We start from the raw sequence: 18,960 nt of genomic DNA on the forward strand, positions 1-18,960 counted from the left end.
GAAACAACTGCTCTGTAAGTCTTCTACTAAGCGCTTGGGAAGTACAAGTTGGCAACATATAGAGACAGTCCCGACCCAACTGTGAACGGGCTCACGGTCTAGAAAGGGGAGACAGACGACAAAACACAACATATTAACAAAATAAAATTCATTCAATCGTATTTATTGAGCAATTACTGTGCGCAGAGCACTGTACTAAGCGCTTGGGAAGTACAAGTTGGCAACAGAGACGGTCCCGACCCAACTGTGAGCGGGCTCACGGTCTAGAAGGGGGAGACAGAGAACAAAACCAAACATATTAACAGAATAAAATAAATATGTACAAGTAAAATAGAGTAATAAATATGTACCGTATTCCATGACCCTCTAGATTTGGTAGATTTAGATTCAGGGCCCTACTATCCAGTCATTTGCCATACGGGCTGGCTTCTGAGGTTTGGAGATATGCCAAGTGACTCATTCCTTTGTATGGCAGTGAAACTTTGAATTTGCAAGTTTCCCTCACACAGCCCACTCTGGTATACTCTTTGGTTTTTGGCAGATAGCCAGCATTTATTATCAAGCTCCAGTCCTAGGGAAATTAAGGATTTTGATGATAGCAGTATCCTGCTGACAATCCTCAGCAGCCACTTAATAATAATAATGATGGCATTTGTTAAGCCACTTTGATAGCAGCATCCTGCTGACAATCCTCAGCAGCCACTTAATAATAATAATAATGATGATGACATTTAAGCGCTTACTATCAATCAATCAATCGTATTTATTGAGCGCTTACTGTGTGCACAGCACTGTACTAAGCGCTTGGGAAGTCCAAGTTGGCAACATATAGAGACAGTCCCTACCCAACAGTGGGTTCACAGTCTAAAAGGGGGAGACAGAGAACAAAACCAAACATACTAACAAAATAAAATAAATAGAATAGATATGTACAAGTAAAATAAATAGAGTAATAAATATGTACAAACATATATACTATGTGCAAAGCAATCAATCAATTGTATTTATTGAGCGCTTACTGTGTGCAGAGCACTGTACTAAGCGCTTGGGAAGTATAAGCTGGCAACATATAGAGACAGTCCCTACCCAACAGTGGGCTCACAGTCTAGAAGGGGGAGACAGAGAACAAAAGCAAACATATTAACAAAATAAAATAGAATAGATAGGTACAAGTAAAATAAATAAATAAAAATATTTATAAAAATAAAATAAAAATAAAATAAAATAATATAAAATATTTATAAAATAAAAATATTTATAAAATAAAAATAAATAAAAATATAAAAAGCACTGTTCTAAGCGCTGGGGGGGATACAAGGTGATCAAGTTGTCCCACGTGGGGCTCACAGCCTTAATCCCCATTTTGACAGATGAGGTAACTGAGGCTCAGAGAAGTGAAGTGACTCGCCCAAGGTCACACAGCAGACTTGTGGTGGAGGCGGGATTCGAACCCACGACCTCTGACTCCAAAGCCCGTGCTCTTTCCAGCCGCTTCTCTGCTTCTCCTCACACTTCTCTGCTGTGTGATCTTGGGCAGGTCTTTTAACTTCTCTGTGCTTCAGTTACCTCATAAATTGGGTCGGGGCTGCCAACTTGGACTTCCCAAGCGCCTAGTACAGTGCTCTGCACGCAGTAAGCGCTCAATAAGTACGACTGAATGAATAAATGGCCTCTGACCCCAAAGTCCGTGCTCTTCCTGTGTAACTGACGAATTTACCTCAGCGCCAGCCATTATGGTGGTGTGGGCGGGGAGAAGGGCGGTTGCGTCAACGGTCTCACGTCTCCCTCGTCTTTTCCCGCCTCAACGTGCCGTCAATCAATCCATTAATCGTATTTATTGAGCGCTTATTAGGTGCAGAGCACTGTACTATCCCCCTCAGGAGGCGCGTGCTGAGGGGAGGCCAACGGAGAAGGAGCCCAAGCGGCCTCGACGCCACAGGCCCAGAATATGGCCTCCAGGGCCAAGACCAAAGTCGCCCATCTCCTGCTGCCCTGCGAGTGGGGAACCTGCAATTTTGTGGGAAACTGCATGGAGCAGTTTTGTAATCACGTTTCCAGTCACTCGAAAGAGCACTTAAGTGACCCGCCGGAAAAACGAGGTAAAGGCGACGAGGTGTCAACTGGACCACTGCACGCCGGGCCTATTTGCTTTTGCGTCCGTTAAAATGAGGCCTAAAAACATCAATCGATCAATCAATCGTATTTATTGAGCTATTACTGTGTGCAGAGCAATCAATCAATCAATTGTATTTATTGAGCGCTTACTGTGTGCAGAGCACCGCACTTAAGCGCTTGGGAAGTCCAAGTTGGCATCATCATCATCATCATCATCATAATCAATCGTATTTATTGAGCGCTTACTATGTGCAGAGCACTGTACTAAGCGCTTGGGAAGTACAAATTGGCAACATATAGAGACAGTCCCTACCCAGCAGTGGGCTCACAGTCTAAAAGGGGGAGAACAAAACCAAACATACTAACAAAATAAAATAAATAGAATAGATATGTACAAGTAAAATAAATAAATAAATAGGCCAACAGTGGGTTCACAGTCTAGAAGGGGGAGACAGAGGACAAAACCAAACCTATTAACAAAATAAAATAAATAGAATAGAGATGCACAAGTAAAATAAATAAATGAGACAGAGGACAAAACCAAACATATTAACAAAATAAAATAAATAGATATGTACAGGTAAAATAAATAAATAAATATATAGCCCAACAGTGGGCTCAGTCTAGAAGGGGGAGACGGAGAACAAAACCAAACCTATTAACAAAATAAAATAAATAGAATAGATATGTACAAGTAAAATAAATAAATAAATAGCCCAACAGTGGGCTCACAGTCTAGAAGGGGGAGACGGAGGACAAAACCAAACCTATTAACAAAATAGAATAAATAGAATAGATATGTACAAGTAAAATAAATAAATAAATAGCCCAACAGTGGGCTCACAGTCTAGAAGGGGGAGACGGAGAACAAAACCAAAACCTATTAACAAAATAAAATAAATAGAATAGATATGTACAAGTAAATAAATGAGACAGAGAACAAAACCAAACCTGTTAACAAAATGAAATAAATAGAATAGATGTGTACAGGTAAAATAAATAAATAAATAGCCCAACAGTGGGCATACAGTCTAGAAGGGGGAGACGGAGAACAAAACCAAACCTGTTAACAAAATAGAATAAATAGAATAGATATGTACAAGTAAAATAAATAAATAAATAGCCCAACAGTGGGCTCACAGTCTGGAAGGGGGAGACAGAGAACAAAACCAAACCTATTAACAAAATAAAGTAAATAGAATAGATATGTACAAGTAAAATAAATAAATAAATAGCCCAACAGTGGGCTCACAGTCTAGAAGGGGGAGACAGAGAACAAAACCAAACATATTAACAAAATAAAATAAATAGAACAGATATGTACAATAAATATGTACAAACATATGTACGAGTAAAATAAATAAATAAATAGAGTAGACTTCTAGACTGTGAGCCTGCTGTTGGGTAGGGACTGTCTCTGTTGCCGACTTGTACTTCCCAAGCGCTTAGTACAGTGCTCTGCACACAGTAAGCGCTCAATAAATACGATTGATTGATTAATAAATATGTACAAACATATATACAGGTGCTGCGGGGAAGGGAAGGAGGTAAGACGGGGGGTGGAGAGGGGGACGAGGGGGAGAGGAAGGAGGGAGCTCAGTCTGGGAAGGCCTCCTGGAGAAGGTGAGCTCTCAGTAGGGCCTTGAATCCCTTTTGGGGGCGGTGGTCTTGCGCTGAGGCAAGTGCCGGAGTTACAAAGCGTGGCTCAGTGGAAAGAGCACGGGCTTTGGAGTCAGAGGTCATGGGTTCGAATCCCGGCTCTGCCACATATCTGCTGTGTGACCTTGGGCAAGTCACTTAATAATAATAAAATAATGATGGCGTTTATTAAGCGCTTCCTATGTGCAAAGCACTGTTCTAAGCGCTGGGGAGGTTACAGGGTGATCAGGTTGTCCCACAGTATTCATCCCCATTTTACAGTTGAGGTAACAGGCTCAGAGAAGTGAAGTGACTTGCCCAAGGTCACACAGCTGACAATTGGAGGAGGCGGGATTTGAACCCATGACCTGACTCCAAAGCCCGGGCTCTTTCCACTGAGCCACGCTGCTTCTCTGTAACAACTTCTCGGAGCCTCAGAGACCTCATCTGTAAAATGGGGATTAAGACTGTGAGCCCCACGTGGGACAACCTGATCACCTTGTATCCCCGCAGCGCTTAGAACAGTGCCTTGCACATAGTAAGCACTTAACAAATGCCATTATTATTATTATTCATTATATGTATATAATAATCATGGTGGTATAGAGTGGCTCCGCGGATAGAGCACGGGCTTGGGAGTCATTCATTCAGTCGTATTTATTGAGCGCCTACTATGTGCCTGGGAAGTACAAGTTGGCATAGAGACGAGTCGGAAGTCATGGGTTCAAATCCTGACTCTGCCGCTTGTCAGCTGTGTGACCTTGGGTAAGTCACTTCTCTGGGCCTCAGTTCCCTCATCTGTAAAATGGGGATGAAGATTGTGAGCCCCACATGGGACAACCTGATGACCTTGTATCCTCCCCAGCGCTTAGAACAGTGCTTGGCACATAGTAAGCGCTTAGTAAATGCCATTATTGTTATTATTATTATTAAGCGCTTACTATGTGCCAAACACTATTCTAAGCGCTGGGGTGGATATAAAAGTGATCAGGTTGTCCCATGTGGGGCACACAGCCTTAATCCCCATTTTACAGAAGAGGTGACTGAGGCCCAGTGAAGTGACTTGACCAAAATCACATAGCAGACAAGTGGCAGAGGCAGAATTAGAACCCACTACCTCCGACTCCCAAGCCCGGGTTCTTACCGCTAAGGCACGGAAATAAAAGGAGGGAGAAACGGAAGAGAAAATAAAAGGAGAGAAGGGAGGGAAATAATTTAAATGAGAAAGAGGGGGAGAGAGAAAAAATGAAAGGAGGGAGAAAAAGGACAGAGAAAAATGGAGAGGAAAATAAAAGGAGAGAAAAAGAGAAACGAAAAGGAGAGAAAAAAATCAAAGGAGAAAAACGGAAAGAAAGAAAATAAAAGCAGAGCGTAAAAGGGAGAAAAGAAAAAGGGAGGTAGAAGTGTACAAGACGGCCATAAGTATGTATATATATAATATATATATATATCTTTTTTTAATGGACCCCACGGTTTTTCTTTAAGAAACTACTTTGTAGTTACAGAGACTGTACCATCCTTAGATAAAGCCAAGTTTGAGCACGTTAATCCCTTAAACGGTTTTGCGAATCTCCTTTAATTGGCATATGCTGTGGCTAACAGATCCGAGACCATCGTTAGGGAAAACAAATCAATTACCCCCTTCATATGGCTTGACTTTGAAGGCAATTTACACAGTCGGTCTCTCAAATCACTTTGGTTTTGGTGGTTTCGATTGGGGGCTTTAGCACTTGCAAAACAGCCATTAGTGACCCCAATTTAAATGCAAAAGAAACTTGGAAAAGTCCTGAAGAAAACCGATTTGAGGGGCATTTACTGTACTGATGAAACCGAGCACAACAGGTAAACATTTCTACTTTTAAAATACTGTTAGCTTTTTGGAAAGTTTTTTAGAGACATTTAACATGAAAATGCCCTATAATTTTTTTTTCTGGTAGAAGCTATGTATAACCATTGCTATTGCTATTCCAGAACAAATGAAGTAACCATTTCTAGTTAAAATATCGGAGTATATATATATTAGAAAAACATGTCAGTGTGATCTTTGTTTAAAATGAGGCATCTAGATAGATAATTTTAGGGCACATGAGGTTTTTCTTTTTTTTTTAATTGAAGACAGTCAAAGCCTGTGATTTCAGTTTTGTAAAATTTCCCCTTAGGAAAAATGGAAGCACAGAAATGTTAGACAGGATATCTCCCTGGAGTATAGGTGGGGCCGTTATTTTGTCCAAAGGGCTACTTAGGGACCTTTGAGAAGGGGATGAGATGACAAAGGCCTCCTAAATGAAGTACATTACTTTCACCTTCAGTGGCTCCTATTGAGTCAGCCACAGTAATCAGTCAATCAATGGTATTTATTGAGTGCTTACTGTATGCAGAGTACTAAACTAAGTGCCTGGGAAAGTACAATGTAACAGAGTTGGTAGACACGTTCCATGTCCGGAGAAAGCTCAAAGTCTAGGAGGGTTACAGTAACTCAACATCTATACTGTGTCTACAGGTTGCCAGTGCCATCCACAGTCGGCATTGAGTTAGGTAAAAATGGCTGAGGGCAAAAACAGGGGACCCCAAAACAAGCTAGACCCAGCCTGGGAACCAGTTTAAATCAATTGGAAGGCCAAATCTGGCAGGTGGGCCGTATTCTAGCCACCTCTGCCCTCGTTAGCATCAGGGGATGCTATGAATCAAATCCAGTTACTGAGTCATAAGCAATTATTCTTCTAAATAGGTTGTAGGTCCTAATTCCTCTCTGCAGCTTGTCTGCTTTGTGACCCTGGGCAAGGCACTTCACTTCTTTGTGCCCCATCTGTGAGCCCCATGTGGATAAGGGACCCTGTTCAACCCGATTTGCTTGTATCCACCCCAGTACTTAGTACAGTGCCTGGCAAATAGTGAGCGCATAACAAATACCACTATTTATCATTCTAAACCAGAGGCTCACAAACCATAGGCCTGAGAGTCAGGAGACCTGGGTTCTAATATTGTCTCTGCCACTTGCCTGCTATGTGACTTTGGTCAAGTCACTTAACTGCTCTATGCCTCAGTTTCCTCATCTGAAAAATGGAGTTCCCTCCCTTTTCAATCAGTGAATAGTATTTGAGTGCTTACTATGTGCAGAGCTCTACTAAGTGCTTAGGAGAGTACAATACAACAGAATTAGCAGGCACATTCCCTCCCCACAATGAGTTTACAGCCTATATGAAGAGGCAGACATTGATGTGAATAATTTATAATATTTAATTTAAAGATGTGTACATAAGAGCTGTGGGGTTGAGGGTGGAGCGAATATCAAATGCCCAAAGTTCACAGATCCAAGTGCGTAGATGATGTAGGTGATAGAGGGAGCTGGGGAGTAGTCCTTCCCCTATATTCTGCATACACCTGGAGATAAGCTTACCAAATTCGTGATTTGAGAATTGTATCCAATTTTGGTCACTGTGCATTAAGAAGAATGTGGAGAAAAAGGATGCGAGAAGAGTGACCAAAATGCTGCTATGAAGAAAAGAATTGAGACTGTTGAACCAGGGCTTGAGAGGGCTAGGTGATGATGTACTAGTTTGATTCAAAGTCACAGAGGAGTTTCTTGTGGAAAATGCTGTTCCGGTTATTCCCCATGTCCAGAGGGCAGGTGAAGAGGAAGCGACCCTAAAAATAAAGCAGAAGAGATTTGGGTTGGCCAGGAGGAAGAAGATTCTGACCTGTCAGGGTAATAAAACATGACAGACGACTGTTGGGGGGGAGTGTATCAAATCTTTTAAAATCTTTAAGGAAGAATTGGAACTACTTACCTCAGGTGTCTTAGTTACCTGCCTGGAGTCAGGAAGCTTGGACTAGGTGATCTCTTGGGATTCTGTGACTTTCAAAACGATTGGCTACATCAATCTCTGCTTCTTAAAATGGGAACACTATGGATAATCAAGTGCAAGAATTATGGGAATAAGAGGACATCAGGACAGATGTCGGAACTCACTGGCAGTTAATGCCAATACAGAAACAATCCTGTTAATACTTTTGAAGAAAAGAATTTTGAAAGCATCCCCATATTCCCAATACTAACCCATGAAATCTGTAATTCCATAGGCGTTATAGTATATGTATCTGTGTTCTGTTTGTATTTAGAGCACTACCTGTGCCTTTGGAGAAGGTGTGAATTTTGGGCAGTTGGTTCCAATGAATTGATGATCCATGTGAATTTCCATAGCTACCATACCAAACTGAAATATCTAGGTGCTCAGATCAGAGCTTCCCACGAAGACTTTCCAGAATGTTCACAAAATACTCAATGCCAAAATGTGATTCCAGAGATTACAGAAGAATTTGTTTGCCACTGGGAGCACTGTGATGTAAGTCAAGCATTAAAATGTGATTCCTTCCCCCCTACCCTCCTACCCCGCTTCTGTACCCGCCCCCATCGTACTGGCTATACCTCTGCCCTTTAGGGAAGAAAGTCCATGTTTTGGTAGGTTTGTTTTATTCCTCCTTTACTAGAGATACTCCAGCATCGAAAAAGGGCTTTAAAAAGAAAGCATGACTAATGTAATATTTTGCTAAATTATCCACTGAATATACATCCAGTTAACTTAAGACACAGAGCAAATAGGTTAGCTTTATTGGGACATTTTCCTGTTTGACAATGGTTCTGACAGGTTTATGAGCCACAGCAATTTTCCTGTGTTGTTAGAACTTGTCATACTCAATTTTATGGTAAGCAGACAAGTTCTAATGTAGTGAATAAGCCCTTAACTACCAACAGAAATATGCAGAATCTACCTTTAGTTCAGGGAAATGTAAAAAGAAAAACACTGATTTTGTATGTGTGTGTTTAGGCATACCGTTTGTTTCGAACATGTTGTTGTGAGGAATATAGATGGTCTAGATGATTGAGAATGGAAGCTTCCACATTTGATCACTAATTCATATTAGCAACTACTTATTCTCTTACCTTCATTTTCTCTTAAATTTGAATTGGGATGAGAATGTTATGTGTAGACCATTTATTTTCTAAAACTAAATCCTTGACAACAGCTCTTGCTGTAGGAGGTATTGCATGTAGGATCATGCAAGGATAAATTATCTTCCCTTTAGCTAAAATTCCATTTACAGTGCCACAGTATTTGTTCTTCTGTCTCTTTGCTTGACTGAATTTGTACTACTGCATTGTTTTCAGATGACCATCAATAATCCAGAATGGTTCTATCAGCACGTTAACATGCATGCCTTCTGTGCTGAAAAACAAAGTGTTTCTGAAGGCAAAAAAGCCATTCTCTGTCGTTGGAAAGGTAGAATTCCAGTTTATTTTATTAAAATATAAAGTATATCCTTGCTATGTTGCTATAAAGTGTGTTGAATGGCTTCTGGTGGCAGAATTTTTCATGTGACGGTACAGTGCTCGGCACACAAGCTCTCAATACTATTGATTTTATGCTGCTAAAAAATGTCTTTGGGATGGGTCCTCTCATTCATCCTGATGTGTTTTTTAGCAACCACACTTCTAAAACCTTCCGTGGGAGATTGGGGGCTCAATATGACAAACCAGGACACTGCTCTTAGTTGCTCAGGTGGTGCAGGGAACACGTCTACCAACTCTGTTGTAATGTAATAATAATAATGATGATGGCATTTGTTAAGCGCTTACTATGTGCAAAGCACTGTTCTAGGCTCTGGGGAGGATACAAGGTGATCACGTCCCACGTGGGGCTCAATCTTAATCCCCATTTTACAGATGAGGTCACTGAGGCTCAGAGAAGTTAAGTGACTTGCCCAAGGTCACACAGCACACATGTGGGGTAGCTGGGATTAGAACCCATGACCTGACTCCCAAGACTGTGCTCTTTCCACTGAGCCACGCTGCTTCTCTGTACTCTCCCAAGTGCTTAGTACAGTGCTCTATACGCAGTAAGCACTCAGTAAGTACCATTGATTGATTGCCCCTCCCCCTGACACACACTTTGCCAGTAGGTGAGGTAGTGTGTGAGGAGATGCCTATGAGCTACTCATGGGTCCTGGCACAAGTGTATTGGATGCCAAATTGGGATTCTCTTGCATGCTGTTAGCTATTGGGCAATGCTCAGCCAGAACCAGATAACCAGAAAGAAACCACATAGTAAGCGCTTAACAAATACCATTATTATTATTATTATTATTATTATTATTAGAACCCAAACCTGGCACTGTTCCCTGGGACAAACTGTCTTTAGAGTCCCATTCGGCTAATGGGGCCCCTTTTTTGGCTCCAGAAAGATGGGCCTGGGATTGTGCTCCATATGCCCCAGCTCAACCTCTAAATTGAATCTGCATTCCACAGCAGTCACTTGGTATCATTTTGAGATCTGAAGAGGACCACGCATAATCATTTCAAGATTAGACTGTAAGCTCATTATGAACAGGAGATGTTTGCCAATTTTGTTGTATTCTACCCTTCAAAATGCTTAGTACAGTGCTCTGCACATAGTAAGCACTCAAAAAGTACGATTGATAACAAGCAGATGAGACCTTAAAGAAGATTCCACATTCTCTCCTAGTAATTCACTCGGGGTAACACTTTTTTAGTAGGAGTAATGGTATTTATTAAGTGCTTTCTCTGTGCAGAGCCCTACACTAAGCCCCCTTGTGAGGGTAGGGGGGTGGCTCTAACCTAAGCCCCCATTTTCTCTTAATCCCTCTTTAGAAGGGATGCTGATAAGCAGGCTCTCAGCCCTTCATTTACTCAAACTGTTTCACACACTCAAAGATGCCTTTGTACCACCTGGCAGGACATGAAATAAAAGTCTGTGTTCAACAGATGCGGAATCAGGAAGATTTTCCCAACGGGGGTTAGTGGAGTCCAGCCAACACAGTGTTGTCTAAACCCTCAAATTGACAGATGAATAATATGCTCTCAATGGGGGTAAATCCAGTGACAAAAATATGTGTGATGTCTGGTATACTCTTCTCTGGGGTTTCCAAGTCCTTGGAAAGACCTGTATAATGTGGACCTCAGTAACACAGCTGGGGGCCTGGTTGTTATAGAGATTTTGACCCAGCCCCACTCCCTCCCCACCCTGACTGCTTTGTTTTTTTCCTGTTGCCAAGATAGGCAATTCATTCATTCATTCAATCGTACTTATTGAGCGCTTACTGTGTGCAGAGCACTGTACTGAGCGCTTGGGAATGGATTCAGAGTGGTGAAAGGAAAGGAGCAGGTGTGCTCATGGGAGAGGTGACCCATACCGCAGATTGACTGATTGATTGCTATCTTTAGATTGTGAAGGCATATGTAAGAGTCGGCATAAACTCCGGGAACACTTAAGGACTCACACTCAGGAAAAAGTAGTGGCTTGTCCCTCTTGTGGAGGGATGTTTTCCAACAATACGAAGTTTTTTGATCATGCCAAACGACAGATTTCAGAAGATCGTAAGTACATTTTCTCAATCTACTGCTTTAGATAAAAATGATTTGGTCTGATTCCTAATAGGCATTTGGAAGGCTAATTCCATAATGCACATTTCTCCTCTGGATTAAAGCACAAGAACTGAATTAGAGAAAGTTCTTCCAATAATGTACCCTTGTCTGGCTATAGAGCTGTGGTGGGGTCATATGAGTACTATGTGCGAACCTAACTTAAACCTCATGTTATAGGAAAATTGACAACAAAGTGTTCTGAAGGGTGGTTGTTTTTATTAAACCCTTTATTTAAAAATCCACCTCCCAGTTCCCAAGATGTTCTTTGCGGGTCTGGTTCTGTGGCGTTGGGAGTGTGTTTTTCCAACACAGCTTGGAGTTGACAATGATACTCCCAGGAGTCTCTGGTGGGGAATGGGAGGGACGGAGATCCCCTCCATGAAAAAGGGTATGGGTAGCAGGTTGCTGGGGCTTCCCCAGTTTTCAAGTCTTATGCACCATGGACACCATGGTTTCCCTAGAAGGAAAAGTATCAGTAATGGGGGAAAAAAGAATGAAAAAGACGTTCTTTTTTGCCCCCACAATGTCACAATTATTAGTTTTCTAAAAAGTTCCAAGTTTCAGAGCGAAGTCCCCAAAGATTCATCTGAACTAATTTTTATCGTGCTGGAAATTAAATGCCTCTCTGTGACTAGTGGCATTTCAGCCAGAATTTGGTATTTTACCCAAAAAGAAATGTCTATGGAAATAATGATAGTTTCTGAACCCACCTATAATCATTAGCTGATTTACTGTCACTTATTTTCAGCAAGTAGATTATTTGTTTCAGCTATTGACTGTTACTTGTATGCATGTCTTTTCCGTATGTTTGGTATCATGGTTGTTCTTTGGTATTTCATTTAATTTTATGAGAAGAAAGAAAAAAAGCTAAATTAAAAAGCAAGTAACCTAGACCCACTTGTGTCACTGATTAATTTATATCTAATTTCAGAGCAAGTATTTGTTTGTCAATACTGCAACAAGCACTTTGCAAGTGAGAGACTTCTCCGAGACCATGTTAGAGTACATGGTGAGTCAAGATTTTATGAGTGCATGCTTTCCGTAAATTTATGTATTAAGTTATCTGTGCAGTTAATTGCATCATACTGTAAGTAACTTCAATTCTACCGGTTTGAGGCTACAAAATGGGAATTCTGACTTGAAAAATCTGGAAAAAACTTTGAAATTTAATGAATTTATCTTTGGAAGAGTTAATGTTATTGAGTCATTCTGGTATGTGACCTTAAAGGATGAGTCTTTAAAGCAAAGGTGACTTCACTTTGTAAAGAAATAAGGGGGCTTCAAGTTTGCCTGAATTTTGCTTATACGATCTTCTTCCTTCCCCAGTAAGCCATGTTAAATGTCCATTATGTGGCCTGACATGTTCCAACCTTTCATCACTGAAGACGCACATCAGATTCCGGCACTGTAATGAACGTCCTTTCCCTTGTGACTTTTGCGACAGTAGGTAAGAGTCGTTGTTGGGCTAGGCACGCAGACTTCTGAAAATAATTCAGGATTGATAGTAAATTGCAGCTGCATGTACAACACAGTGGTATTGCAAAAAAAAAAAAGATGTTCTAAGTGTCTTGAAGTTAAATGTGAAGCTCGGTGGCGTAGTCCAGAGGTTGTTGGGAATCCAAGGAAACCCTGGAACCATTTTCCAACCATAACGTGGACCTATGGACCTTTTACCTCCCCCATTCATTCATTCACTCATTCAGTCGTAGAGCACTGTACTAAGCGTTTGGGAAGTACAAGTTGGCAACATATAGAGACAGTCCCTACCCAACAGCGGGCTCACAGTCTAGAAGGGGGAGACAGACAACAAAACAAAACATATTAACAAAATAAAATAAATAGAATAAATATGTACAAGTAAGATAAATAAATAGAGTAATAAATATGTACAAACATATGTACATATATACAGGACTCAGGTATCTCCCCCCAGCACATGCACCTTTGGTTTCTGCCAAAGAAATGGTTTGGCAGGAAGGAACTTTCTGCCTCCTTCCCGGAACCTATGGCTGTAGGATGCCCAAAGCTCATTTTAGATCCCAGATTCAGATAAATCATATTTATTCAGTGCTTACTGGGTGCAGAGCAGTATACTAAGCACTTGGGAGAGTGCAGTGTAACAGTATAACAAAGTTGGTAGGCGTGTTCCCTGCTCATAATCTAGAGGGTTAGTCTACTGATTGTTGAAAGGACACTCCTTTAATTCCCAGGGTGTAAACCAGGACCCAGGCATCCCCTTGCTCCTCTGAAGCTCCAGTCTGAACAGAATCTGGGCTGTTTGTAGAAACTGGAGCAGCAGGAGAACCACTATATAGCTCAATCAAAGAATGGGTAATTCCCCTAGTCACTAAGAATTGTTTATTTTGCTGTGAAAGCATTGTAACTTATCATTGGAGTCATGCTGTATAGGCTTAAATAGGGAATCTAAAATTGAAGTGCTTTCCTAGTGCAGATGTGTACTTAAAAATTAATTGCAGCTTGGGTTGTGTAAGTAAAATTGTTTTCATCTCTTCTATTCAGTTTTAAGAATACTTATGATCTGCGTAAGCATACTGAGACACATAATGATTCATCTGCCTACTGCTGTGAAGTGAATAGGTGTGATTTTACCTCCCGCACCTTGCAGACTTTTAGACAGCATTACAGAAGAGTTCATGAGGTAGGTATCCAAAAAGTAGGGTAAAAGCTACTTTCCACAGAATTTATCTGTAACACACCAGTTATTACTTGGATCTACAACTTTTTTTTTGCCTTTACATTAAACAAGCCTATTAATTAAGAAAACAAAGAAGTAGTTTTCCAATGCTTCCTAACAACCTTTAAAATTAATCTTGTAGACTGTGAGCCCATCTTCTAGACTGTGGGCCCGTTGTTGGGTAGGGATTGTCTCTATCTGTTGCCAAATTGTACTTTCCAGGCGCTTAGTACAGTGCTCTGCACACAGTAAGCGCTCAATAAATACGATCGAAAATACCAAAAAAGAATATTACAAACCATAATGTTTCTTTTTTAGAATTAGATAATCCTGTGGTACCATACTTCTGCATGTTAAAATGTTAGTGTTAGAATAAACAGAAATGATCTTGGCGACAAAAAGGATTAGGATTTCTGTAGACTGTGGAACTTGCAGGCTTATTGTATGATTTTTTAATTTCCTGTGCAGTAATTTAAAAATACTATATATATTACAGTCTTCAATATGAAAATTCAACTGAAAAGGTTGTAGTTTTATGAAATAAGTGTGTAAGTAAGCAAACAGAAATCCGTGTTTATTAAAAGGAACTTTCCATAAGAGAGACTTCTTATTTTGTGTTGAATTGGGGTTTTAATAGAACCACAGGTTTTCTCAATATAAAATACTTTCATTTTTACCTCAGTAATGTTGTTTCCCTTTACTCATAGAGTAATGGCATTATAAAGTACAAATGCCATATCTGCCAGAAATGTTTTTCATGGTCCTACTCTTTGACCTTACATCTTCGCAAGATACATCAACTAAGTGGCCATTCTCGCTTCAGGTATGTATTTTGATCTTATCAGTTTATTCTTACCCAGTGGAACTGTGAAAATGGCCTGCCACAGTTCAAAAATCAGTTAGATACAATCTGTCAAGAGGTTTAGTTTTTCAAAGAAGGGCATATTTCTAGAAGAAAGGTATATTATTACGTGTTTAGTTCATTCTAGTCAAATTAGAGACTCTCCCCCACCCTTAAATTGCATGTTAGATGATGAATTATAAATTCTTGTTCTATCAAACCCCAGGGAACTCTAGATCTGTCTTTCTTAATCTGAAAATTTGTAGTTCTGAAATGGGCTGCTTATCTGATGAACACATGCACACTTTAAAAATATTTTCTAAAATAAAAAAACTCACAGTGGTGTTTATGAAGCAAGAATTGATAGTGATTGGGTGGGTAGAGTCACCTTTCAGTCCCTCTAGACCGTAATCTCATTGTGGGCAGGGAATGTGTCCACCAACTCTGTTCAAAGTCGTATTCTCCCAAGTACTTAGTACAGTGTTCTGCCCACAGTAAGTGCCCAATAAATATGATTGATCAGTCTGTAAAAGTGGACCCACTTTCATGGTTTCCCTTTTCTGTTTCATGGGTTTGATATAGTCTTTTATTTTTGAAGGTACAAAGAAGATGATGATGGATATTGGAGGTTGAATGTAACTAATTATCAACTCAACCTGGGCTTAAGTCAGGGTCTTGAAAACCATAAGTCAGCAAAGAAAGCCTCAGTAGGCCAAAGTAATACTAGCTCAGTACTGGAGAACTCTGCCCCTTGCCAAGAAAGAATTTCATCTACGGGGCTGCATTCCTCAAACTTTCCGCTTCTTTCAGAAGCCCCAGCAAAAAAAACAGCCCCAGAAGTGGAGACCTCTTTAAAGGAATCTGTCTATTGTGAGCTTCAGGATGTTCCACTGGTTCTTGAAAATTCTCCATGTTTCCCTGAGTGTAATGAAACCATGACACTTGGGGCAAAGGAAAAATTAGAGGAGATGATTCAGGTCTTTACATCTGAGATGGCTCCTTAGAAAGATTATTTTAAAAAGCACTCTCCTATCAAGAGAACTTAGTCTGTTTTAAGAGAAACTCCATATCTTGTTGAGGATAACATTCCCTAGGAGTGCAGTAACTTGTAATAAATTTCAATCAGTTCTTTCTCAATGTGTCTTTCCACTATGCACATTGGATAGTAGGTTGTTAGGGAATTACAAGGCTTTTTGTTCCAACAAGTACAGTGTCAGAAGAGCTGGCAGTGTGCCTGGGCCTGGCGAGGGTCAAGGGATTAAAGTGCTATAACCTGAATTTTCATTAATGGGGGCGAGGAGGGGTTATGTGGAAATGATAACTGAGGCATTCTTAAAGAACCCACTGAACTCCTCTTCTGCATCAGGGAGTCAGTGCTGAGTGAGAGTCCAGATTGGGATGTTAAGGACAGGGAGAGGAAGAAAAAAAGCCCACCTTTCTTCCATTCTCCAGTTATCCTCCGTACCTCTAAATTTCTCACCCAGCAGTTCAGTAACATAAATAAGGTTGGAGTGGGTAAGGGGCGGAAGGGTGTGTGCCTAGATCATTACACTAAATCCCCTTGAGAACTCAATGCGGCCATTCTCAGTTTGGGGAGGTAGTTTCTCCAGCATTCAGCTAGGCACACGGCCCAGTGGCATCAGTGCACTGTGCTGAATGCCTAAGTTCTTTCCTGGCAGAATCTGACCCATTATGTTATGCTGCATGTAGATTGTTATCCAGTGATGTAAATATAAGATCTGGGCCTCCAAACAAGCCAAGGAAAAGGGCCGCTACCAACTGTGGAGGAAGGTGCTGACACATCTAATTATTGCCATCCCGCAGGTGGCTCTTGGGCTGGGGGCACTGATACTGAGCCCAGTTGTGATCATGCCCAAAGCAGAGGATGAAAATGCTAGTGATGGGGAGGTGGGCTTTTTGGAGGTCCCCTTGCCTTGGGGGACTTTTTGGGTGGACGTTAGATCCCTGCTGTTGCAACTTTATTCTTTTAGTTGTATGTGATATTAAAGAAGTTCTTTTCAGTGTTTTTCTGCTAGCTTGTTTCCTGTTTTATTTAATATAACTATCTAGAAAAGGTTTGTGTGCGTATGCATGTGTAATTTCTGCCCGGTCGTGAGCAGTGATTTGAAAATTCTCCTTATGTAGTCATCTTACCAGGTTTCAAGTTCTGGTATGATTCAGGGAAATAAGCACATTCAGTACTCAGGTAGACATTTTCTAAATGAGAAGGCATTAATTTCTGGTGGCCTATGTTTGGCTTTATGGTGTGGCATGCTAATAAAATAACCACACACTTGATTGACTCGATAAGGCAGAAATTGTGATAGATGTTTCATTCTTAAAACCTGGTAATATATGAAGTAGCATGTTTTCATCACCAGCTAATGAGTTTTTAGTGTATGAATATTGTGCTAAAAGTACTTTGTTCATTCCATACATAAATGTATTAATTTTGTTAATATAAAGTTTAGGGCATGTTTAATAAAATACATGAACTGCTTTAAAGTATGTGTTATAATTTTTAAATCCATACAATTTGAGGTTTTTAATACCTCTGTGTAGATCAAAGATCCCAATTGTTTTTAGACTAGTGATGAAAGTTTAGAATTATGTCAAAGTAGTTCCCTTGCCATGTCAAAAGCAATCCGCTACCCGACATAATTACTAAGTAACTATTATTGGAGTGGACAGTATTCCACTGTGGTAGTGTCTCAGTGAATCTGAATTTCTGGGATTGGCTTTTGCCTTTTGAGCACTTTTTGATGATGTGCCTTAGTTTTGGGAATGCTAAATGACGGTCTTTTTTCATCTACCTTGGGATAGGTGGCTTGGAGATCTGTTTCCAGGTGAACTCCCTAGGGTATCATCATTAAATTTAGCTTTTAATTCCAACCAGGCTAAAATGAACAGACCTTCACCTTTAAGGCAACTATTCCCACATCTAGGAAGCCACAACAATCAATCAATCAGTGGTGTTAATACCTCTGATTCATTAATTGATTAATTGAGTGCTTACTGTATGCAGAGTACTGTACTAAGTGCCTAGAAGAGGATTATACAACAGAGTTGGTAGACTCGTTCCTCCAGTGCAATCTGGGGGTAGCCGAAGCAGCAGGCATTGGAGGATTGTGAAGGTAGATCTGAAAGCAAAGCTGAATTGATCCCCATTTTCCTGGGTGGAACTGGGACATGAACAGCATAAAGAAGGCATCTTAAGATAATAGAAAAGCACCACTGCCTGTGAAATGGGAGGAGAGTCACACAGTTTGAAAGCAACTTCTTCCTTACAGAGGGAATCCTGTAAGTATCTTCTAGACAATGGATGTTAAGTGTGTTTCTTTGGACTGGACAGGATCAGCATTTCCTAAAATAATAGTGATGGTGCCCACCAAATGCTTACAATGTGCCAAGTGCTGATAAAAAAAAAAATCCCCGCCCCATGTGGGGCTCACAACTTAAGAAGTAGGGTGAATAACTTCCTTCTCATTACACAAATGAAGAAACTGAGGCCCAGAGCAGTGGCATAGGAGGGACATAGTGGAGCCAGAACTAAAAGTGCTGTGTTTCCAGTTAAGCAAAGGGAGTTGCCTCAGACAAGGACAGGGGAAATGGTTTAAAAGGTAGTAAAGCCTAATTTTTCAAAGTGCAGACAGTTCCTCTGTAAAGCATGCTTTCACAGCATATTTGGGTTAGGGTACTGGTAGGGAATTAGGGAACATTCTTCTGACAACTTGTTTCTCTGAAGACAATGTCACATTGGAAGCATTGGTTGCACAGGACACTGCTCAAGACCCACACAAAAATGCCTGTAATTGGGTTTGTCAGGAACGTACTACCTAGTTAACAGGAGAACTGAATTCACAGTATCCTGCCAATCTTAGACTAACCCTTTTAGCTATATGTAAACATTAAATGGCCCACCTGGAAAGAAAAATCATTCTCATTTTGTGAGAGATTATGTATGAATATGAACGTTGTGATATAAAATTTTGGAAAATATACCAGCGGTTTAATCAGATTACCCCAGAGAGGGAATTGATGAGAAGAAAGATGAAAAATTTGCCACAAGTTACCGTCTATTAATCAATCATTGGTACTTATTGAGCATTTACTGTAAACAGAGCACGGTCCTAAAGGCTTGGGGGAGTACATATAACAAAGTTGGAGACGTTCCCTGCCCACCAGGAACTTGCAGTCTAGGAGGGGAGACAGACATTAAAATCGATTACT

The 18,960-nt window shown here is 40.6% G+C and overlaps 1 protein-coding gene across 2 annotated transcripts; it reads left to right on the forward strand.

The window, feature by feature from the left end:
* Positions 1-16,724, forward strand: LOC119940348 (histone H4 transcription factor-like). Of its 2 annotated transcripts, none has more exons than XM_038760574.1 (9): positions 1-14; positions 7,873-8,096; positions 8,921-9,032; positions 10,994-11,146; positions 12,126-12,203; positions 12,521-12,641; positions 13,715-13,853; positions 14,597-14,712; positions 15,329-16,724. In XM_038760574.1, exons 2-9 carry the CDS (start codon positions 7,932-7,934, stop codon positions 15,732-15,734), a joined length of 1,290 nt encoding a protein of 429 aa, XP_038616502.1. In that variant the 5' UTR covers positions 1-14; positions 7,873-7,931; the 3' UTR covers positions 15,735-16,724. The 2 variants fall into 2 exon arrangements, with proteins under 2 accessions (XP_038616502.1, XP_038616501.1); XM_038760573.1 differs by lacking the exon at positions 1-14 and adding an exon at positions 1,898-2,099.
* Positions 16,725-18,960: the final 2,236 nt, after the last annotated feature.

This window comes from Tachyglossus aculeatus, chromosome 18 (assembly GCF_015852505.1).
Source record: "Tachyglossus aculeatus isolate mTacAcu1 chromosome 18, mTacAcu1.pri, whole genome shotgun sequence".
NCBI classification, from domain to species: domain Eukaryota; kingdom Metazoa; phylum Chordata; class Mammalia; order Monotremata; family Tachyglossidae; genus Tachyglossus; species Tachyglossus aculeatus.

Coding starts and splice junctions, on each gene's coding strand:
- LOC119940348 (XM_038760573.1), top strand. CDS start 1,949: ATGGCCTCCAGGGCCAAGACCAAAGTCGCCCATCTCCTGCTGCCCTGC. Junction 12,204..12,520: donor AGACCATGTTAGAGTACATG/GTGAGTCAAGAT, acceptor TTCCTTCCCCAG/TAAGCCATGTTAAATGTCCA. Junction 14,713..15,328: donor AGTGGCCATTCTCGCTTCAG/GTATGTATTTTG, acceptor TTATTTTTGAAG/GTACAAAGAAGATGATGATG.